General features: G+C 40.7%; 1 protein-coding gene across 2 annotated transcripts in view; it reads right to left on the reverse strand.

Annotated features, from left to right (window-relative positions):
* Positions 1–5,956: 5,956 nt before the first annotated feature.
* IL20RA (interleukin 20 receptor subunit alpha) overlaps positions 5,957–19,304 on the reverse strand; it is a 44,663-nt gene continuing 31,315 nt past the window's right edge. The window contains exons 3-7 of one of the 2 annotated variants that reach the window (XM_081251032.1): positions 15,850–16,031; positions 14,468–14,643; positions 13,748–13,892; positions 9,755–9,894; positions 5,957–6,841 (exon numbers count right to left, since the gene is read on the reverse strand). In XM_081251032.1, the coding sequence (XP_081107158.1) occupies positions 6,050–6,841; positions 9,755–9,894; positions 13,748–13,892; positions 14,468–14,643; positions 15,850–16,031 (1,435 nt within the window). In that variant the 3' untranslated portion in view covers positions 5,957–6,049. The remainder of the gene's footprint in view (positions 6,842–9,754; positions 9,895–13,747; positions 13,893–14,467; positions 14,644–15,849; positions 16,032–19,304) is intronic. The other variant, XM_081251033.1, reaches the window with a different exon arrangement.

Raw genomic sequence — 19,304 nt, forward strand, 5'->3', positions numbered from 1 at the left:
TACAACAGTGATTCAATTACACACATACATGTATCTATTCTTTTTCAAATTCTTTTCCCATTTAGGTTATTACAGAACATTGAGCAGTGTTCAATAGATTGGGAGTTTGGGATTGACATGTTTACCAATAAAGAACTTATGTAACCAATAAAGAATTACTGTATAGCACAGGGAACTGCTCAGTGTTCTATGACTGATTTTTTTTTTGCAAAAACTCTTACATAGCCTGGCTCTTCTCTTACCTCTTCGGGATAGTCTATCAGAGTTATGTGAGAGGCTGCCTCCTGGGCTTCAGTCCTCAGAAGGTCTGCGGAATAAAATATAATTCTCACCTTTTAGGTTGTGCAATTTTTTTCAGTAGACAGTCCATATATCCCTTTGTTAGTCAAATGCTGCCAAATTCTTTTAAAAGCACAAAGTTGACAAATTTAATGAAGATCCAATATCCCATGCCGCCTTTTTTGGGGGGGTTAGGATTAAAATTCCCACTGATTTTTTTCCCCTCTCACATCAAATGTTCTGAAGCGTCTGCATCTCAGATCAATTTCAGATTGGGGAAGAATGCACTTGAAGAGAAGGAAGAATAATATGTAAACTATCTTAACTCTATGAGACCTTTAAAAGCAGTGGCTACTTCATATGTCCCACAAAAGTCAGTTCCAGGGACAGGCAAATGGCAGATGGTAGTCATCCCCAGCAGTGTTCATTGTCTCAGTGGCCTGGGCGTGAAAACACAAACACAAGCCATATGTCCATCGTCTGAATTGGTGGGAAGCCTCCAAATACCACTTAATCTAGAGAACGACAGATTGAGATGTCAAAAAGAAATCTGTTGAGGAAGTAAGGGAGAAAAGACCTCATCTGTTTCCAAATTTAGCAAAGTGCCAGAGACAGTGTTTTAGGGAAACCCATGAAGAGGCAGCCTTGCCTGAGGACAGAAGGAGACTCCTTCAACTGGCACCAACACAACGTAACCCCTCCCAGAAGGGAGCCTTGGATGAAGCAATGCTTTCAGAGCCTTAACCTGCCATCTTTACTGGCATTCAGAAATGAAAACCACCTGGAAGATTTGTTACAGTCTAAAACTAGCAAAATACAAAAGAAATCTTGTGGCTGCCATAGGCAAAGGAATCTGGAGGAAAATCAGTGATAAACATAAATGTTTATCCAGGATTTACAGTGAAAGCCAAGATTGCCTTCAAGGATCTGTCACTGAAGATCCTGAAGACCTTTAGAGGAAAGGTGGAAGGTGGTCAAAACTAAGCACAGGGGAGTCCAACACCCTCAAAGGGAAGATAAATGAGCATCTAATAGTCATCCAGCCACTCTGCAGAGGCAGTGATTTCCAGGAAATAACATTTTGGAGAGGTTCAGTTTTCTTTAAAGGATTCATATCACTTTGCTCTTAATAATGCCAACTTTTGGTTGCTGCTTGACTAAAAATGTTTTAAAGCATTAAGTTTAGAAAAAATAATTCATCACCTGTCATTTCAGTAGTTCTAGTTTGAATAAGACTGGTGCTTCATAAAGTTAATCTAAGTAGAGTTAAGACAGTTATATATTTTCGAGTGAGTGAAAAGAGCAAGTTATAAAAGTTCACTAGGATCCCTCTTTTGAGGAAAAATAGATACATAAATGTATTGAAAGTGTCTGGAAAATTCTACACCAGGGTTTATCAATGTGGGCACTATTGACATTTTTGGCCAGATAACTCTTTCCTGGGCATCGTAGGATGTGGAAGAGTATTCTTGGCCTCTCCCCACTAGATGCCAGCAGCACCCTCTCCCTAGAGTTGTGACAACGAAAAATGTCTCCAGATATCGCCAGGTGTCCCATCGGGGACAAAATCACCCCCAGCTGAGAATCATTTCTCTACCCTTAGATGTGTACAGTGGTTAAATCTGGGTGGGAGTATTACAGGTAATTTTAATTTTCCCCCCTTTATCTCTAGTTAGTTTGTAATGAATATGTGTACATTTATCTTCTACAGAAAAAAAAAAATCTAGCCTTAAAATACCCACAACCATTGCACTATTTACTTATTTATTTAGATTTTAACATATTCTAAGTTTATTGGCTGAACTGCAACTAGCCAATAGGCTGCTTGAAACTAAGCAGTAATATATCTTGTTGGTAATTTGTGTGTAGTCACACTCTTCTTTTTGTAAATTTAAAAAATGTTTATTTTTCAATTTAATTTTTATTTCATATTGGGATATAGTTGATTTAGAATGTTGTGTTAGCTTCAGGTGTACAGCAAAGTAATTCAGTTATACATATACATATGATTTCTTTTTTGGATTCTTACCCCATATAGGTTATTAGAGAATATTGAGTACAGTTCCCTGTGCTATATAGTAGGTCCTTGTTGATTATTTTATATATAGTAGTGTGTATCTGTTAATCCCAAACTTCTAATTTATTGCATTATTTATTAAAAAATTATAGGCACATGGTCTTGAGCAAAGTCTTTGAAAAACCGTGGATAGAAGATTTATGGAAGACATAATGTGGGGAACCACAAAGGAAATAGAAAAAGTTCTTTCCAAGGTAATTTAGCAAAAATTCATCTCAAGATGTGGGATGGCAGTGTGTGGGCCAGAAAGAATTTGATTTATGACCCAGGTGCACTGATCCATACTGGTGCAGCCCTCTATTTGATGTTCTCATTAGATTTACCATGCTGCACAGACTTGCACTCTGGGCTGTACAAATAGTTTTTCCCTGCACTGATTTCCTTTGAGGTGAACTCAGCCTAGGGGCACCCGATCTTCCCCATGTTGTAGGCTGAGGGGACAAATGTCCCTCTTCTCCTACTTCCTTCCCATGTGCAAGATGTGGCACTAGGTTTCACTCACTTTGCAGTAGGGGGTATTTTTATTCACCCAGTTGTTTAGAATTTATGGGGTATGGACATAGAGCCACTAGCAGACATTTTCATGTGGAAAAATCACCTAATGTGGAAGAGGTATGTAAAATCCTAAAACTGATGAACAGCTAGTGAAAGGAAGAAGGTGCTCGTCAAAGATTCTGAAACCTCAACTTCCCAGCTCCACTGGGACCTCAGGCCTAGGGATGGAATCTAATGAGGCCCCAGAGGATGACTTCTCAGAGCTGCTGAGGCTCTGGCCACAGAGGTGACAGGAAGCATGATGGTTGTTGCTCACAAAGGTAGACTGCATCGAAGAATGTCACCCCTCCCCCACAAGACATACCTACTGTACACTCACGTTTGAATATATATATGTATCTCTGCATGCATTATGTATGTTGCAAAGTACTAAAGAAACAAAATTTTACAAAGGCTCAATACTTCTGATATGCTTAGAATGATAAGAGATGTGAAAAGCAACTCAGAATTAGATTCCCTTTTACAAAACCACAGATGGATTTCAATCTGAAGCATAAAGTAGGAAGCAAATTACTCTTGTACTTTTCGGTAAGAGAAACAAAGAGAAGCAAACTCTGTCTTTGAATCAAAATAGTCATATGTCTAAATGGCTTCTTTTCCTGGTGTTAAGCACATACTCTGACAGTTAATAATGATAACAAACACATAGCACTCGCTATGTGCCAGGCACTGGGTTTTTTTTTTTGTTGTTTTTTTTCCATTTTTCCCTTTCCTGGGATTTTTTTTAACATCTTTATTGGAGTATAATTGCTTTACAGTAGTGTGTTAGTTTCTGCTTTATAACAAAGTGAATCAGTGATACATATACATATGTTCCCATATCTCTTTCCTCTTGCATCTCCCTCCCTCCCACCCTCCCTGTCCCACCCCTCTAGGTGGTCACCAAGCCAGGCACCGTTCTAGATGCCGTCTATGTTCTAACGGTTTTTCATCCTCCAAGTAACCCTAAGGTTGTTGTTATCCTCCCTACAATGAGGACATTGTAGGGCATAGTAGATGCTCAGTAAGTATTCTGTGAATGAAGTGAGTAAGCCAAACAATCATCAATCATTTTATTTTCTTTTTGCTCTTAATAGCAACTCATTCTTTCCCACTCCTGAATTTCCTTTATAGTAATAATAAATTTGTTCTTCAAAACTGGCTGTTTTGAAGCAAATGGTGAAGGAGATGGGAATAGTTAGTGGAAATTAGCTAGGGTAGTATTGTTTTATGGTATACGTTCGTTCCCGCAGTAAATTATGTCAAAATTTTAATACACTCTCTCTTACATATTTATTTAATAATAAATTTGTTCTTCAAAATTAGCAGAATCATTTTTACGTAGATTGAGAAGAACAGAACACTCTGGTTAACAGAATTATGCTCTAAATTAAATCACTAGATCAGAAGCTGTTTGGATTTGTGGACAATCTGAAAAGACCATGACTTCAGAATCCATCTCTCTTACCAGGGTTGTCTGTCTGTGCCAAGAATATAAATAAGAAAATATGGATGATATCTGTTTTCCTGAAAGAGCATCAATGGATCATGAGCTCACGATTAAAGCAAACATATGCTAAGGTAAATCATATGAAATTGCTGTCTCTGCAGGTCAAAAACAGTCAAATATCAACAATTTTATATGGTTCAACTTAACAGATTCTGTCATATTTTAATACAATGTGACTATCGAATTTAATTTTCTAAGCAAATGATGAAGGAGATGGGAATGGTTACTGGAATTTAACTAGGGTGATACTGTTTTATGATATACTTTCATTCCCACAGTAAATTATGTCAAATACACTCTCCCTTACATATAAACTCAACTTATTTCTTTTGTATGTCTTTATTTATTGATTTTAAGATTATGTAGATATGGGATATTCATTCACACATATTCCAAGGAATCTCTAAGGCACTGCTCATTCAAATAGAATATTTGCTATTATAATAGTAACAGTGATTCAGCTACTAAACATGTTCTAGTTTATAGACTATCTAAATATCTTTTGAAAAACACATTTCCAGAAATAAATGTACTGTTCTATTATAAAATGTGGCATTTTTTTTCAGGTTAATTCCCTACTAAAAAGCCTCAGTTATTGAGAGGACATTTTAAAATACATTTATTTATTTTATTTATTTATTTTTGGCTGCCTTGGGTCTTTGTTGCTGCGTGTGGGCTTTCTCTAGCTGCAGCGAGCGGGGGCTACTCTTGGTTGTGGTGCGCAGGCCTCTCATTGTGGTGGCTTCTCTTGTTGCGGAGCACAGGCTCTAGGTGCACAGGCTTCAGTAGTTGTGGCTCGTGGGCTCAGTAGTTGTGGCTCGCGGGCTCTAGAGCACAGGCTCAGTAGTTGTGGTGCACAGGCTTAGTTGCTCCGTGGCATGTGGGATCTTCCCGGACCAGGTCTCGAACCTGCGTCCCCTGAACTGGCAGGCGGATTCCCAACCACTGTGCCACCAGGGAAGGCGAGAGGACATTTTCTGACTATAAACTAATAACAACAATTTATGTTTACACTCCAGAACTTCTCCTAAAGTATTAATATGGCCACTTAAAGTAGCCCAAAGCATATGACATCAAGATCTGTGCCTGATTTATTCACTCTGAACATGGATTATTATGACTGAACAGGGGGCTACGTCTTTAAATGTGACCACTTTCCACCCACTTAGTGGTATTTGCATGTTTTAAGTATCTCATCATTCTGGCAATAAACCAAATTCTAAAAAAGTAGCACTTATACAATGAATGGTCTTCATGAAGTATTTTTTACAGTGCTATACACTTGGTAAGGGCCCAGAAAATAACTGTACAAGTGCTTGTTAGAAAATCATAAATAAAGAGGCCACAGTACACACACCTGAATAAATTCTGCATCCAAGTTGGCCAACATTTTTGAATACTTACTGGGTACAAAGAGGGTCAGCCACTCTGGGCGCCCACCCTCAGTGCGGGAGACCCACACGCACAACCCAGCCACCCACAGGAGGTGGAATGAAACAAGCGCTATGAAAATAGAAGGAATAAGTAATTCTCACTGACACAGAAATCTGAGTAAATTTCTGTCTCCGGTACTTTATTGTTTGGTCACTTATCTGTTTGCACTCACGTGTTTCGTAACAGTAGAGGTCTGGCAAAGGGACGTTTCGGTGTTAGTCTTCCATTTGTACATATAATCCCCATTCCTCCATAAATTGCATGAGATAGGCTTCATGTTCCTCCAGTGTCTTGTCTGGAGTCTGATCCTGGTAGAGTCTAGATAAGAGGCACTCCTCCTTGAGTCCCTCAGACTCAGGATGCTTACATCTCTCTGAGTCATGTTCAAAGCTGGATAATGAAGGTATACACAGCCTGCCAGTCCGAGGGTCCCAATCGACCAGTGTGGTCGATGGCTCTGCCTCTGGTCCCTCCTCTGTGTCCACATGTCCCTGCAGCAGGTGGTCCAAGTCTCTGAGCTGAGGGGTATATGAATATGGTAGTGTTTGTGGACCCAAGTCTGTTAAAGTTGCCTGTTGCTCAGATAACCTTCCTTGTAGGGACACTTCCTCCTGCAAATTGAACTCCTGATCTCCAGGCCCCACAGAAATGTCACTAGTTCTTATGTCACATTCATATTCGATGACTGTTTTATCTGTGGGCATTGTCCTGCTGGGTGGCTCTTGCTGGCTTAAGGAAGTCCCTTTGGTGCTTTTCTCAGAGTCATACACAATGTCCACCACATGTGAAGCATATCCCAGGTGTTTCACCTCCACTTCCTCCTGATGGGGCTCCTGGTCCTCGCTGGGCTCATTCAGGTCTGATGCATCACTGCTTTTTTCCATTACACTTATATCCTTAGGAGAAGTTTTAGAATCCTCCAGAATATTGAGGGTGATAAAGTTAATCACAACTTTTTCAGCAGGTACAAAGACTCTTTTGTCAAATTCATTTCCATAAATCAAAATCTATAAAGAGAGAAGAGAATGGGTTTCACCTTTTCACTTTAGAGAGACATTAAAAACAGCTGTTAGATCACTAATCATTAGAGAAATGCAAATCAAAACTACAATGAGGTATCACCTCACACTGGGCAGAATGGCCATCATCAAAAAATCTACAAACAATAAATGCTGGAGAGGTGTGGAGAAAAGGAAACCCTCCTGCACTGTTGGTGGGAATGTAAATTGATACAGTCACTGTGGAGAACACTATGGAGGTTCCTTCAAAAACTAAAAATAGAACTACCATATGATCCAGCAATCCCACTACTGGGCATATACCCTGAGAAAACCATAATTCAAAAAGAGTTATGTACCACAATGTTCATTGCAGCTCTATTTACAATAGCCAGGACATAGAAGCAACCTAAGTGTCCATTGACAGATGAATGGATAAAGAAGATGTGGCACATATAGACAATGGAATATTACTCAGCCATAAAAAGAAATGAAATTGAGTGATTTGTAGTGAGGTGGATGGACCTAGAGTCTGTCATACAGAGTGAAGTAAGTCAGAAAGAGAAAAACAAATACCGTATGCTAACACATATATATGGAATCTAAAAAAAAAAAAAGGTTCTGAAGAACCTAGGGGCAGGACAGGAATAAAGATGCAGATGTAGAGAATGGACTTGAGGATACGGGGAGGGGGAAGGGTAAGCTGGGACGCAGTGAGAGAGTGGCATGGACATATATACACTACCAAATGTAAAATCGATAGGTAGTGGGAAGCAGCCACATGGCACAGGGAGGTCAGCTTGGTGCTTTGTGACAACCTAGAGGGGTGGGATAGGGAGGGTGGGAGGGAGACGCAAGAGGGAAGAGATATGGGGACATATGTATATGTATAGCTGATTCGCTTTGTTATAAAGCAGAAACCGACACACCATCGTAGGGCAATTGTGCTCCAATAAAGGTATTAAAAAAACAAACAAACAAAAAAAACCCAGCTGTTAGTTAGAATTTATACTGTCCCCAGATAGTTGTAAAGGCCTATTCTTACCAACTCATGGAAGTGAAAGTTATGTTTGGAATACGTGGGAAAACTCCCTCACCTGGAGGCAAGGGACCCAAGATGCAGGAAATGCATATAGCAGTGAAAAGTGGTTCCCTGGGTGGTCCAGATCCACTCCAAGGATCGGGTGTGACTGCCTCTTCCTCTAACTGGCTGAGGGAATTCAGGGGGCTTGTTTAATTTCTTGAGCCTCCTTTTTTTTAATTCTGTAAAATCAGAATTTCTGCTGTGTCAGGAGTGGTGAAGACTGAGAGTTTTTGAAATTGCTTTATTAATTATAGTTTACTATGTGTTTATCAATAAGCCATCCTCTGGGCTACCAGCTCTTTTTTTGCATATACTCTGGACAGGAAATGTGGAAGGGCATGAAAACTAGGTGTAAAAAGAGAAATAAGCACATGAATAGAGATGGTTTTACTTACTTCCCCCCTACACCAAACTAATCATGCTATAATAGGGCCCCAAACGGAAATTCATCTGCCAATTTATAGCAGATAGAGAAACTCTAAATCATGTCAGGAAAACTTGTTTAAGATTAAAGTTTTGCTGGCAATACATGGAAGGTGCCTGTTTAGATTGTCAATGATGAGTTATGTTACAATTCTCATTGTCCACCCTATGATGTGATTTCATTTAACTACAAAATAGGAACTTCAGCATCTTTCTTTTACAAAAATTTGGGTTTCAAAAAGTCACCGGCTGTCAGTTCTCCTGTGCTTTTTCCTCCTAGGAAAGGTCTCCCTACGTCATTAAAAAGCTAACTCTGAAACCTAAATGAAGGCAGAATAATAGAAACATTTAAAAACAGAACAGGAATGCATGTATGTATCGTGTAAATGGGAACACGTATTTTGATAAGTCCCAAAGAAATAGTTTTTGATTGTTAAAATATGCTCAGCCTTGGGAAACCTCCAGTACATGGTCCAGAAGCATAAGGTTTGTTCCTTCTTTTACTTTCTTGCTTCTCCTTGCTGTGAATGATTAAGTCCTGGCCACTTTCCCCCTAAACGTGTTTCCATTCCGTGTCTGTCTCCAGCCCTATATCCCCCTCTCCTGTTTTAGACTCTCATCTTCTCTCTCCTGGACAACTCCCACAGTCTCCTAGCTGGGTTTGTTTGTTTGTTTGTTTGTTTGTTTGTTTCTAGTCTTCCTCCCCCTAAAGTTGTCTTTAACGCTATCCAGTTGTATCTAAAACTCAATCTTGACCATAATGATCCCAACTCAAAACCCTACAGAGTTTTGCAAACACAATGAAGCCCAAGGTCCTTAGAATAACTCCCCAATTCTCTCATTACCTGGCCTTACCCCCTCACCCTCCAGTCTCTTCTTTCATAGCTTCTCATCAGGAACCTTATGGTTTTGCAATATTATATGTTTTCCCAAACATCCTCCTACCTTTGCCCCTGCTGTTTCTTCTGCTTGAGGTAGGTGCCCTAACTCTTACTGAACTTTCATGACCAAGCCCAGGCATGAAACTCCTGATCCTCCAAGTAGGGTGCCAGTGTCCTTCCTGTACCCGCAAGAGTCCCTAGAACCCACTTTCATCTTAGTCTTCACATATCCTTTAAAACTTCTAGTCCCCAACTAGACTTAAGCCTCTGGAGGGGCATGGATCATGACAATTTATCTGTGTACCTCAAGACCTAGTCTGATCAGTTCCATAAATATAAAATCTTTGTCAAAGTTAAGGAATCTTTCTCTTTGGTTATGTTACTGAGTTAGTCTAGTACAGAAAGTGTTTTTAATTCATCAACTCTTTAACTTGAAACTCACTCTGCCCATAAAAGGAACAGTATCTGTTCTAGAACCTCCTTTTCTATCTTCCTGGGGGTGTTATAAAGCCTCCTACCACCCTAGGCACTCACCAGATTTGCTGGGTGTTTCTCTTTGCCGACATGGGTATATCTGTACATGGAGTAGCACATCACAGAAAAAATAAACACAGTAACAGATATGGGCAAAACATAGCAGAAGATGATTTTAACCTTCAATGTTGATGTTTGATCTGTAAAAAGAAAAGTGGGGTGGGGTAGACAGTTGTGATTTGGTGTGGTGGGAAAACACTGATAACGTCAAGAGGCTTTGGGGAGATCAGTTACTTTTAGGAATTCAGTTTTCTCATTTATAAATTGAGAAGCTTGAGCTAAATGTCAGAAGGGATCTCAGAATTCTTACTCTCTCTGACAATAGGTGGCATTAAGGAATCATCTGGACTTGTCTCCAGCCTTTACAGCAAGGATGCCTTAACAACCCAAGTCAGCAGATATTCCAACATTTTATATCTGGCTATGAGATTCATGCTGATTCTTCTATTTGCAGGAAAGTGTGCCTGATACTCAAGCAACTCACAGCACTTCAAACCAAACAACAAAACCTTCTTGTGAAGATCCCATTAAGCTGCCCCACATTTCCATGTCCCTCATTCGACTCAAGCTTTTCCACATATTCAGGACCTTGCCACGAATGTATGGCGTCATCTTCTGTGTGACAAACAGAACCATCCTTACACAGTTGGCCAGGCTTTCTGGTAGGCCTGGAGCTTGGGGATGTGTGGAGAGGCAGCTGAGCTGGTGTGTGCTGAGAATGGCAGTAACTCCCTCCCTGGTCCTGCTGTGCCATAGGTTCATGATAAGTTTAAAAGTCCATAGAGGAATGAAAAGATCTGGCGAGTAGTTTTAAGAAAAGTAGCTCTGGATCACCATGGATCAGACTATATGCTTGATAGATAGGACTCTTTGTGACTAATTTATATTTGTTAAGCTCCTGTGGAGTACTTGTAAATTGTGAAGGTTAAATTTATGTGTCAATCTGGCTAGACCACAGTACCCAGTTATTTGGTCCAACATTATTCTAGATGTTTCTGTGAAAGCATTTTTTAGATGAGATTAGCATTTACATTAGTAGACATGAGTAAAGTAGATTACCCTCTATAATGAGGGTGAGCCTCATCCAATCAGCTGAAGGCTTTGATAGAAAAAAGACTGATCACGTCCCAGAAGAGCGAATTCTGCCAGCTGATCACCTTCAGATAAGAACTGCAACATAAATTCTTCCTTAGGTCTCCAGCCTTGTAGATTTCTAACTTACCAACCTCCAAAATCATGTGAGCCAGGTCCTTAAAATAAGTCTCTATCTCCATCTTGATGTGTGTGTGTGTGTATACATTTATATATAAAGATTATGTATATTGTGTTCTATGGAGAACCCCGACTACTACAGTAGTGGAAAAAGGAGCAGCTTTAGCACAAATGACAAAAGTTCTAGGGCATTCCTTACATACTAATACAATCAGCAGGAGTGTCGTGGGAGTATTCTAATCCATGCAGACGTTGGTACTCTTGATGCCTAGTCCTGGGAGAGAGCAGCTAAGTTACTGTCTGGTTAACTGTCTAGTTAAAGAGTGGAAACAGAAGCATCATGGACTTCTGGTCAACAATAGCCAGTGGGAAAAGCCCAGGTATGGGGGTCCAACTGCAGGCTCTTCCATCCCGAAGAGCACATCTGTCAACAGGTTCCACATAGAAAGATGCCAATAATGCAGATGTTGCAGATGGCTGAGCATCACCTGCCCCTACTTCAGGCTACAACTCAGTCCAGTCCTTTTTTTTTTTAATTTTTATTGGAGCAGAGTTGATTTACAATGTTGAGTTAGTTTCAGGTGTACAGCACAGTGATCAGTTATACTTATACATATATCCACTCTATTTTTAAGATACTTTTCACATATAGGTCATTATAGAGTATTCAGTAGAGTTCCCTGTGCTATACAGTAGGTCCTTATTAGTTATCTCTTTTACATATAGTGGTGTGTATATGTCAATCTCAACAATCCAGTCCTCTTAATACAATCCCTGGCCTCTGGACCAAACTCACCCTGATGAACAGAGCCGTGACAACAACAACTGAAGGCACTTAGTATACACCAGCACATGTTTGCAACAACCAACTAATAAACTGAATCTGTATTTTAGGAATTGGGGGATTGTGGAGAGCAGAAATATTTCAAAGAATAGTCCCCAAAGAGGTAATAGTGAGCTTTTGAAAAAGTAGACCCTCATAATGGTGTCTTGGAAACATATCTGGGGTGCTCTAACAGCTGGGATATCAAGAAAGGTCAGAACATGAAATGGTACCTTGTTATTACCTTTCCAGGACTAGTGAGAAGGTCGGCTCCATCTGCTTACTGGGAAGTATTTCATTTAATCTGTACTTTAGTTGCTTTAGCTCTGCCAAAGGCTTAAATGATTTCCACTGGGAATTCATTCCTACCATTTGCCCACTGATCAAGCTGTTAGTAAACAGAGCACTTTTCCAAATGCAAAAATGATTTCCTCAGTCTGCTTTGCTTTGCCTTTTGCTTGCTTTGCCTTTTTTTTTTATTTTTTATTTATTTTTTCTTTTTGTGGTATGCGGGCCTCTCACTGTTGTGGCCTCTCCCGTTGCGGAGCACAGGCTCCGGACGCGCAGGCCCAGCGGCCACGGCTCACGGGCCCAGCCGCTCCGCGGCATATGGGATCCTCCCAAACCGGGGCACGAACCCGTATCCCCTGCATCGGCAGGCGGACTCTCAACCACTGCGCCACCAGGGAGGCCCTGCCTTTTAATTTTATTGATATTTGACATATGGTAGAGAACCCTTCATTTTAACGGGAAAGGTATGATAATGATGGAGATTCAAAAATAAAGCTTTTCACTTCTGATATGTATTCACAAAATTCCCTTTTTAATCCTTAGGACAGTTTCACCTCGAAGTGTGGGAGGCTTGAGGGGAGAGGAAAACAGGGGTTCTGTCACCATTCCTGTCCCATAGCTGGTGACGGAACCAAGTCTTGGGGAAAATGATGTGACATTTGGAAGGCCAGCACACTTGGAAGAGAGAAACAGAAGAATGGATGAAGAGTCATTCAATGAAGGTAAACTTTAGGATTTATTTTCAATTTTTAGGTTTTGAATTCAGGGTCTTACCACCCTCAGGGAAGAACAATTAAACAAACGCCAAGCTCCTAACCCTAGTCTCCTAACAGGAACGAGAATCTTCAACCACACTTCCTTGGCAGCCAAGTTCAGAAAACACGAGGAGACAAATAAAAGGAAAGAGAGAGAAGCAACTATAAGAGTGAGGGAGTAATAACTGATTTGCTGATCCCAGGCCCGTGCATAGCCTTGCACAGTGAGTGATACCTGAACACAACCTGCAGCGCCTATAATTTGTATTCCCGAGGAGGAGCAAAAGACTCTGTCATAAAGTGTTTTTAGGATACTGCTTTGTTCCCAGGAATAAACTCATCTGATGTTCTTAAAGACCACAGAACTTCTACTGATCAGAGTGATTATAGTTTTGTTTTTGTTTTTTTTTTTGGCGGTATGCGGGCCTCTCACTGCTGTGGCCTCTCCCGTTGCGGAGCACAGTCTCCGGACGCGCAGGCCCAGCGGCCATGGCTCACGGGCCCAGCCGCTCCGCGGCATGTGGGATCTTCCCAGATCGGGACACGAACCCGTGTTCCCTGCATCGGCAGGCGGACTCTCAACCACTGCGCCACCAGGGAAGCCCCTGATTATGGTTTTAAAGAAGAAAAACCGTGTGTGTAAAAATTCCTATAATTCTTATTTCCCAAGGTAGAGTCTTGTTGGACTGGTGCTAAGAGTTCCCTAGGAGGTGAAAACACTCTCTACTGTGAACCAGGTTCAATGGTAGAGTCCCAGGCTGCTCAATGCCTTTCTGGTGATGGTTGTTTCTGCCTTCACTTCAGCCTGTTTCTGGTAGACACGGATTTTCAAAACCTTGTCTACACCACCATCCTTCCTTCTAGTTTTAGCAGATATCCTTCCTCAGACCAGCTGAGGTTCTCAAAGCTTACCTTTCAAAGTACTGACACACTGCTTCTCAGAAGGCTGAGCAAGGCGAGGAGGGCCTGGGACGAAGGACTCCACGAGGACGCAGTACAGAGTGTCCGGCTCCAGCCAGCTGAATACCAGCGTTCGGTTTGTCACACACTGGGACCACTAGGATAGGGAATTGCGAAGAGCAGTCAGAGCCAGAGATTTCCAGCACCACCCCAGACCAGTAACTTTAGAAGGAAACAGAAGACTGAGGTACCATTAAGTCCTTTACTATTACTAAGAGCTTTTTTTTTTTAGCAACAGCTTTAAAATATCCTTTTCCTTCAGCTTGGCAGTCCCAGGTAGGGACTGGACAAATTGTGGGAACAATTCTAAATAATGACATAAGGGGAGATTTCTTCTTCCACTTTGTCCTGTGTTCTTGCTGATATTTTTTTCTTTCTTGGAGAGTGATTGACAGATGTTAAGCAAGTAAAAACTCTCCATCAAAGTGAGGTGGACAACGGCTCTACATACCAACAGCAACGTCATAGCAGAGACTTTCTGTAAAGGAAATCTGAAGGCAGTTTTTAAAATTTCTACACATCAGCTTCAACTGTATCTTGTATGGCAACACTTTTGAATATCACACCTTCCCAGATTCACATGCCGAGAATTTAAGCATCAGGGCTGTGTGTTCCAGCATTAGCTGCAAAAAGTGACACAAATTATAGGTCCCCATTCCATTTCAGGCTTACCGTTCTATTTGATTTAGTATTATGTATGGACACATTATACTTCAGATTAGAGTATATTTGTTCCAGGGAAATAGAGCTTTCTTCTGGGTTTTTCTTCCACTTCTTTGGAGCCGTCAGAACAATAGATATGGATTTCTCATCAGTAGTCAAAGCAACCTCTGGTGGGCCAATTTGTGCTTAAAGGGGAGGGGAGAGGCAATTATCATGTTCAGATGTAGAAATCACCTTGGATGAAACAATATAATCCTACTGGGATCAAAGCTCTAAAGCCCACCCTCTTATCTGAGATGCCTCAGAATGCTCTAGGTGGGCCCAAGTAATACCGAATCTTGAAACAATCATGTCACACACTGATAGAACGTTAAAACAGCAAATTTACTTAGTCACATGTAGTTCCTAGTCACATGGATGAACAGTACTAGATGATGGTAAATATAATTAAAAGTGTTTGCAACACTCCTGGGACCTGAAACGTTGGTGATAAATAACATTAAGAGGATTTGATGTGTTTGTAAAAATCAGAAATGGAGAACTGAAGCACTGCTAAAGACCTTTGGGGAAGTAACCTTTGGAGAATGATCTAGAACAGAGATTAGCAAACTTTTACCATAAAGGTACTGACAGTAAGTATTTTAGGCTTTGCAGGCCATGTGATCTCCGTTGCAACTATTATTTATATAAATGTAAAAACCATTCTTAGCTCGTCCTGTAGAAAAACAGAAAGGGGAGGGGGTGCTGCATTTAGTCCGAGGCCATAGTTTGCTGACTTCTGATCCAGAAGGGCAGCAAGGGAAAGGCTCCAGCTCCAGAACTTAGGGAGTGCTTGTAAATTTCATCATGGCAGCTCTGAGTGGGTCCTCTATGGCTGAATCAGTCACAGATCAGGGATGGAAAATTTTAAAAGGAAATACCAGGAAGATGTTGCCTTAATTCTGAGTTACATCTAGAAATTATGTCATAACTCTACCAAGTTTGTAACAAGAAGAGACTTAGTTTGGTGATCAGAACAATCTTTAATCAACCTGTGGGCATATGTCAAATGGTTTATAAACCCACAAAATTAAAATAAATCTGTCAGTTGTTCCTCAAATTATATAATCTCAACTAAACAATAAGACAAAATCAAAATTTGATAATATTGACATCTAGTGTCAATTCTGGATCCGGGAGCAATCTTAGAGACACTTGGCCAAAACTTTCATTCTAAAGATGAGACTTTGAGATGCAGCAAGGTGAAGTACCTTGGGCTGGTCACTTCACCCGATCGACAGAGTGCAGAGCGCTGGCCTCGACAAGGCTGTCTATGAGGCAGAGACTGTTACATTAGGGGGTCAGATGAACTTGATAATGATACATGTTTAACAGACAACTGTGTTACTTACTTTCTAAAAAAGGATAGAATCGTCCAGTTTCTGCCCATTTAGAACAATTCGTTCCCCAAATGGCCTTAGCTTTGGCATAATATTGATGTTCGTAGTCAGAAGTTTCAGCAGAGAGATCACAGTAGGTCCTACTGATATTTCTGCATTCGGATTTATTCAGCCATTTCTTTTGCCCATATCTGCTGAGAAGGAAACTATGAATTAACAATGAGGTGCTCTCTATGCTTTACAGTAGGAAAAAAAAACAGTCATTATATAAAACTGAATGGAACTTAAGACCTTCTCTTCAGAACAACAAAAGTGCTTGTCATTGAGCTAAAAAAGAATCTACTTTTGCTGCTGGCAATTTTTTTCATTAGCTGTCAGGAACATGAGTCAGAGTTTCTGTAATCACCTTTCTTTTTTGTGAATTATAATGTGGATAGTACATTTTGAAAGCATGTATTTTATTATTAGGCTTGACCTACAGTAAAAACTTTACAGATTGTGTGATTAATTCTTCTATGTAAATTTTTAGCCCACATGCATACCAAGGTCAGTTTGATGGGTCTTTCTTTTTTTTTTTTGGATGGATTGTTTTAAGAAAAATTCGTCAGTTTTTCCTTGGAAATTCTTCTTGACATTCTCATAAAATTTAAAAATATACTTGCCCTCAAGGGTTCTGGGGAAAATTCACTAGGTTGGAGTGCATTCCAAAATTAGCATTTTCAATGATCATAGTGATGATGATATTAACTAGGCTGTTCACATCTGTTTTTCCTCTCCTTTATTAAAAACATAACACCCGCAGAAAATAGGAGGTGGGAAATATTTTAGCATTTCTCAGGTGGAAGAGACTGAGGTATTGAGCGTTTAAGTGACATGGGAAGAGCCAAGTGAAAGAGACAGGGTTGCATGAGAGGATACTGAAAGGATTAAAGCAGGCGTTTTGGGCTTTTACACAACTAACTCTGGTGGTAGCGTAGAGAATGTACTGGGTCAAGGGTAGCAGACTGGGGAGCAGTTGAAAGGATGCTAGAGTGGTCCAGGTGGAAGAGGTAGGTGGCTTGCACAAGGATGGTGGCAGTGGAATGAATGACAGGACAAAAGGAAAAAATATTAGGAGACAAGACTTGGTGATTGAGTGCATGAAAGAGATGAGGGAAAAGAAGGTGTTAAGGATGATGTCTCTTTCTGTCCGGGCTAGTTGGGTGGAATGGTGGTAACATTTACCAAGATCAGGAATGCGGAAGAGTGGGTTTGGGAAATGGGGAGAGGAGGGGGGAGGGAAAGATAATGAGTTCAGTTTTTGACACGATGAGCTTAAGATACGTAAAAGGTATCCGAATGAAGCTGCCCAGAAGGTGCTGGAGCTCAGGAGAAAGGGGTGAGTGGGAGGTAGGGATTTTGAAATCTATGGCATAAAGCTGCTCATGGAAGGCACAGGCATGAATGAAATTACCCATGGAGACAAAGCAAAGCCTAGGATAAAATTTCAGGAGCGGCAAGATTTAAAGGTGAGATACAGGGACTTCCCTGGTGGCGCAGTGGTTAAGAATCCACCTGCCAATGCAGGGGACATGGGTTCGATCCCTGGTCCGGGAAGATTCCACATGCCGCGGAGCAATTAAACCCCTGCATCACAACTACTGAGCCTGTGCTCTAGAGCCCGCGAGCCACAACTACTGTGTTCGTGTACCACAACTACTGAAGCCCACGTGCCTAGAGCCTGTGCTCCACAAGAGAAGCCACCACAATGAGAAGCCCATGCACCGCAATGAACAGTAGCCCCCGCTCACCACAACTAGAGAAGAGCCTGCGTGCAGCAACGAAGACCCAACACAGCCAAAAATAATAAATAAATTTTATTAAAAAAATAAAGGTGAGATACAAAGTACACTTAGAAATAGCAGCTAAAGAGGGAGAAGGAAAAACAGACATCACAAAAGTCAAGGGAAGACTGTGTGTTGAGAAGGAGGAAATGCCAACTTTATCAAGTGTTGCCAAAGCTTAAGGGTATCTTCTCTTTTCAAAATATGGCAGCAGAGTCCTGAAAGTAAATGTCTCCTGTTTCATAAGTACCATAGCTACCAGAAAACATTAGAAGTATAGTTAGATCCTGTTGACCAATTTCTCCATTCAAGTAATCACCATGCCGAGGGGCTTTCATACTTTTTATTGACTGTGAGCCACAGAAAGAAATACATTTCACAGTGTGACCCAGTTCACACATATATCCAACATACTAAAACAAAGGTTTTAGAAGATAATACCTAAACTTTACAACATGCCAGGCACTTAGTTATTTTCCATTCTAATCCACTCCACACCATTCTAATCCTTCCCGTTAAAAAAAAAGATGCTAGTTATGTCCCTCAAAATTGATTTCATGGCCCACCAACAGGTCTTGACTTGTGGTTTAAAAAATATTGCCATCACCTATTTCACCTTTTCTCCTCAAATTTCCTGACTTTGCCAAGGGCAAGGCAGCTTCTCATGACAGATGTCGATGAAGGAGAAACACTCTTTACTGAATTCTGGACAAAATGCTTTGTAAGTCTGACAAGCTGATAGACGTGAATCATTCAATAAATACTACAGTAATGATGTTCATGCATGTCAAAAAGTCATGCGGGGCCCTCAGGGGTCTCTGATTTCTGGTAACGGCAGGAAATATTTATCAAGTGCCTATTATGCGTTTGGACTGGTGCTTAGGATTTGAAAACTTTATCTCATTTAATTATCATAATAACCTTAGGAGGTAGGTACCGTTATTTTCATCCCATTTTACAGATGAGGAAATTGAGGCTCAATGATATTAAGGGAGCTGCTCAAGGTAGTCTGACTAGTAACAAGCATATCTGGGATTTGAACCACTTTTCCCTGATGCTAAAGCTTGTGCTTTTAATGCTACACTCTATTTTCAGTGTTAAATTCTTTGGGTAGATATAATTTAAACTTTTGTTAAAATTTCATTTTTTGCTTGGAAACAAACTTCACTCAAAAGTAAAAAAGTATAATATGTAACCTGCCCAAGGCTACCCATTTAGGTTCACAGTCTGGCTATGACCCCAGGACTGTTTGTCTTTGGAGCTGAGCCTGGAGCGCTGTCAGTGACACAAGCTGCCCTGTATTCCTGCCCACTGTCCACATTCACAGGCATGTAAGAACTCCACCATGGCAAGTTTCTTTTCAAATATTCTTTTTTGAAATTTATGTAATCTAAATTATCTACTCTCACAGAGCAGTGATTACTCTCTCTCTTTTTAAAAATCCTTTTCTGAATCACATAAACACATAAAGAACAGAACAAGCTCCTTGCTCCACCTAATGAAAAAGGAGACAAGGACACACTCATGAGCCGTTTCTCCTGGCAGAGTGATGCCTCTTCCCTAAAATACTGGTTCCTGAGAAATTCTTTGGCAATGAGAATGAAGTTCTAGATAAATGAGGTCATTGTGAGTAGCAGCCAAAGT

This window comes from Mesoplodon bidens, assembly GCF_964165515.1.
Source record: "Mesoplodon bidens genome assembly, chromosome: 12".
Classification (NCBI taxonomy): domain Eukaryota; kingdom Metazoa; phylum Chordata; class Mammalia; order Artiodactyla; family Ziphiidae; genus Mesoplodon; species Mesoplodon bidens.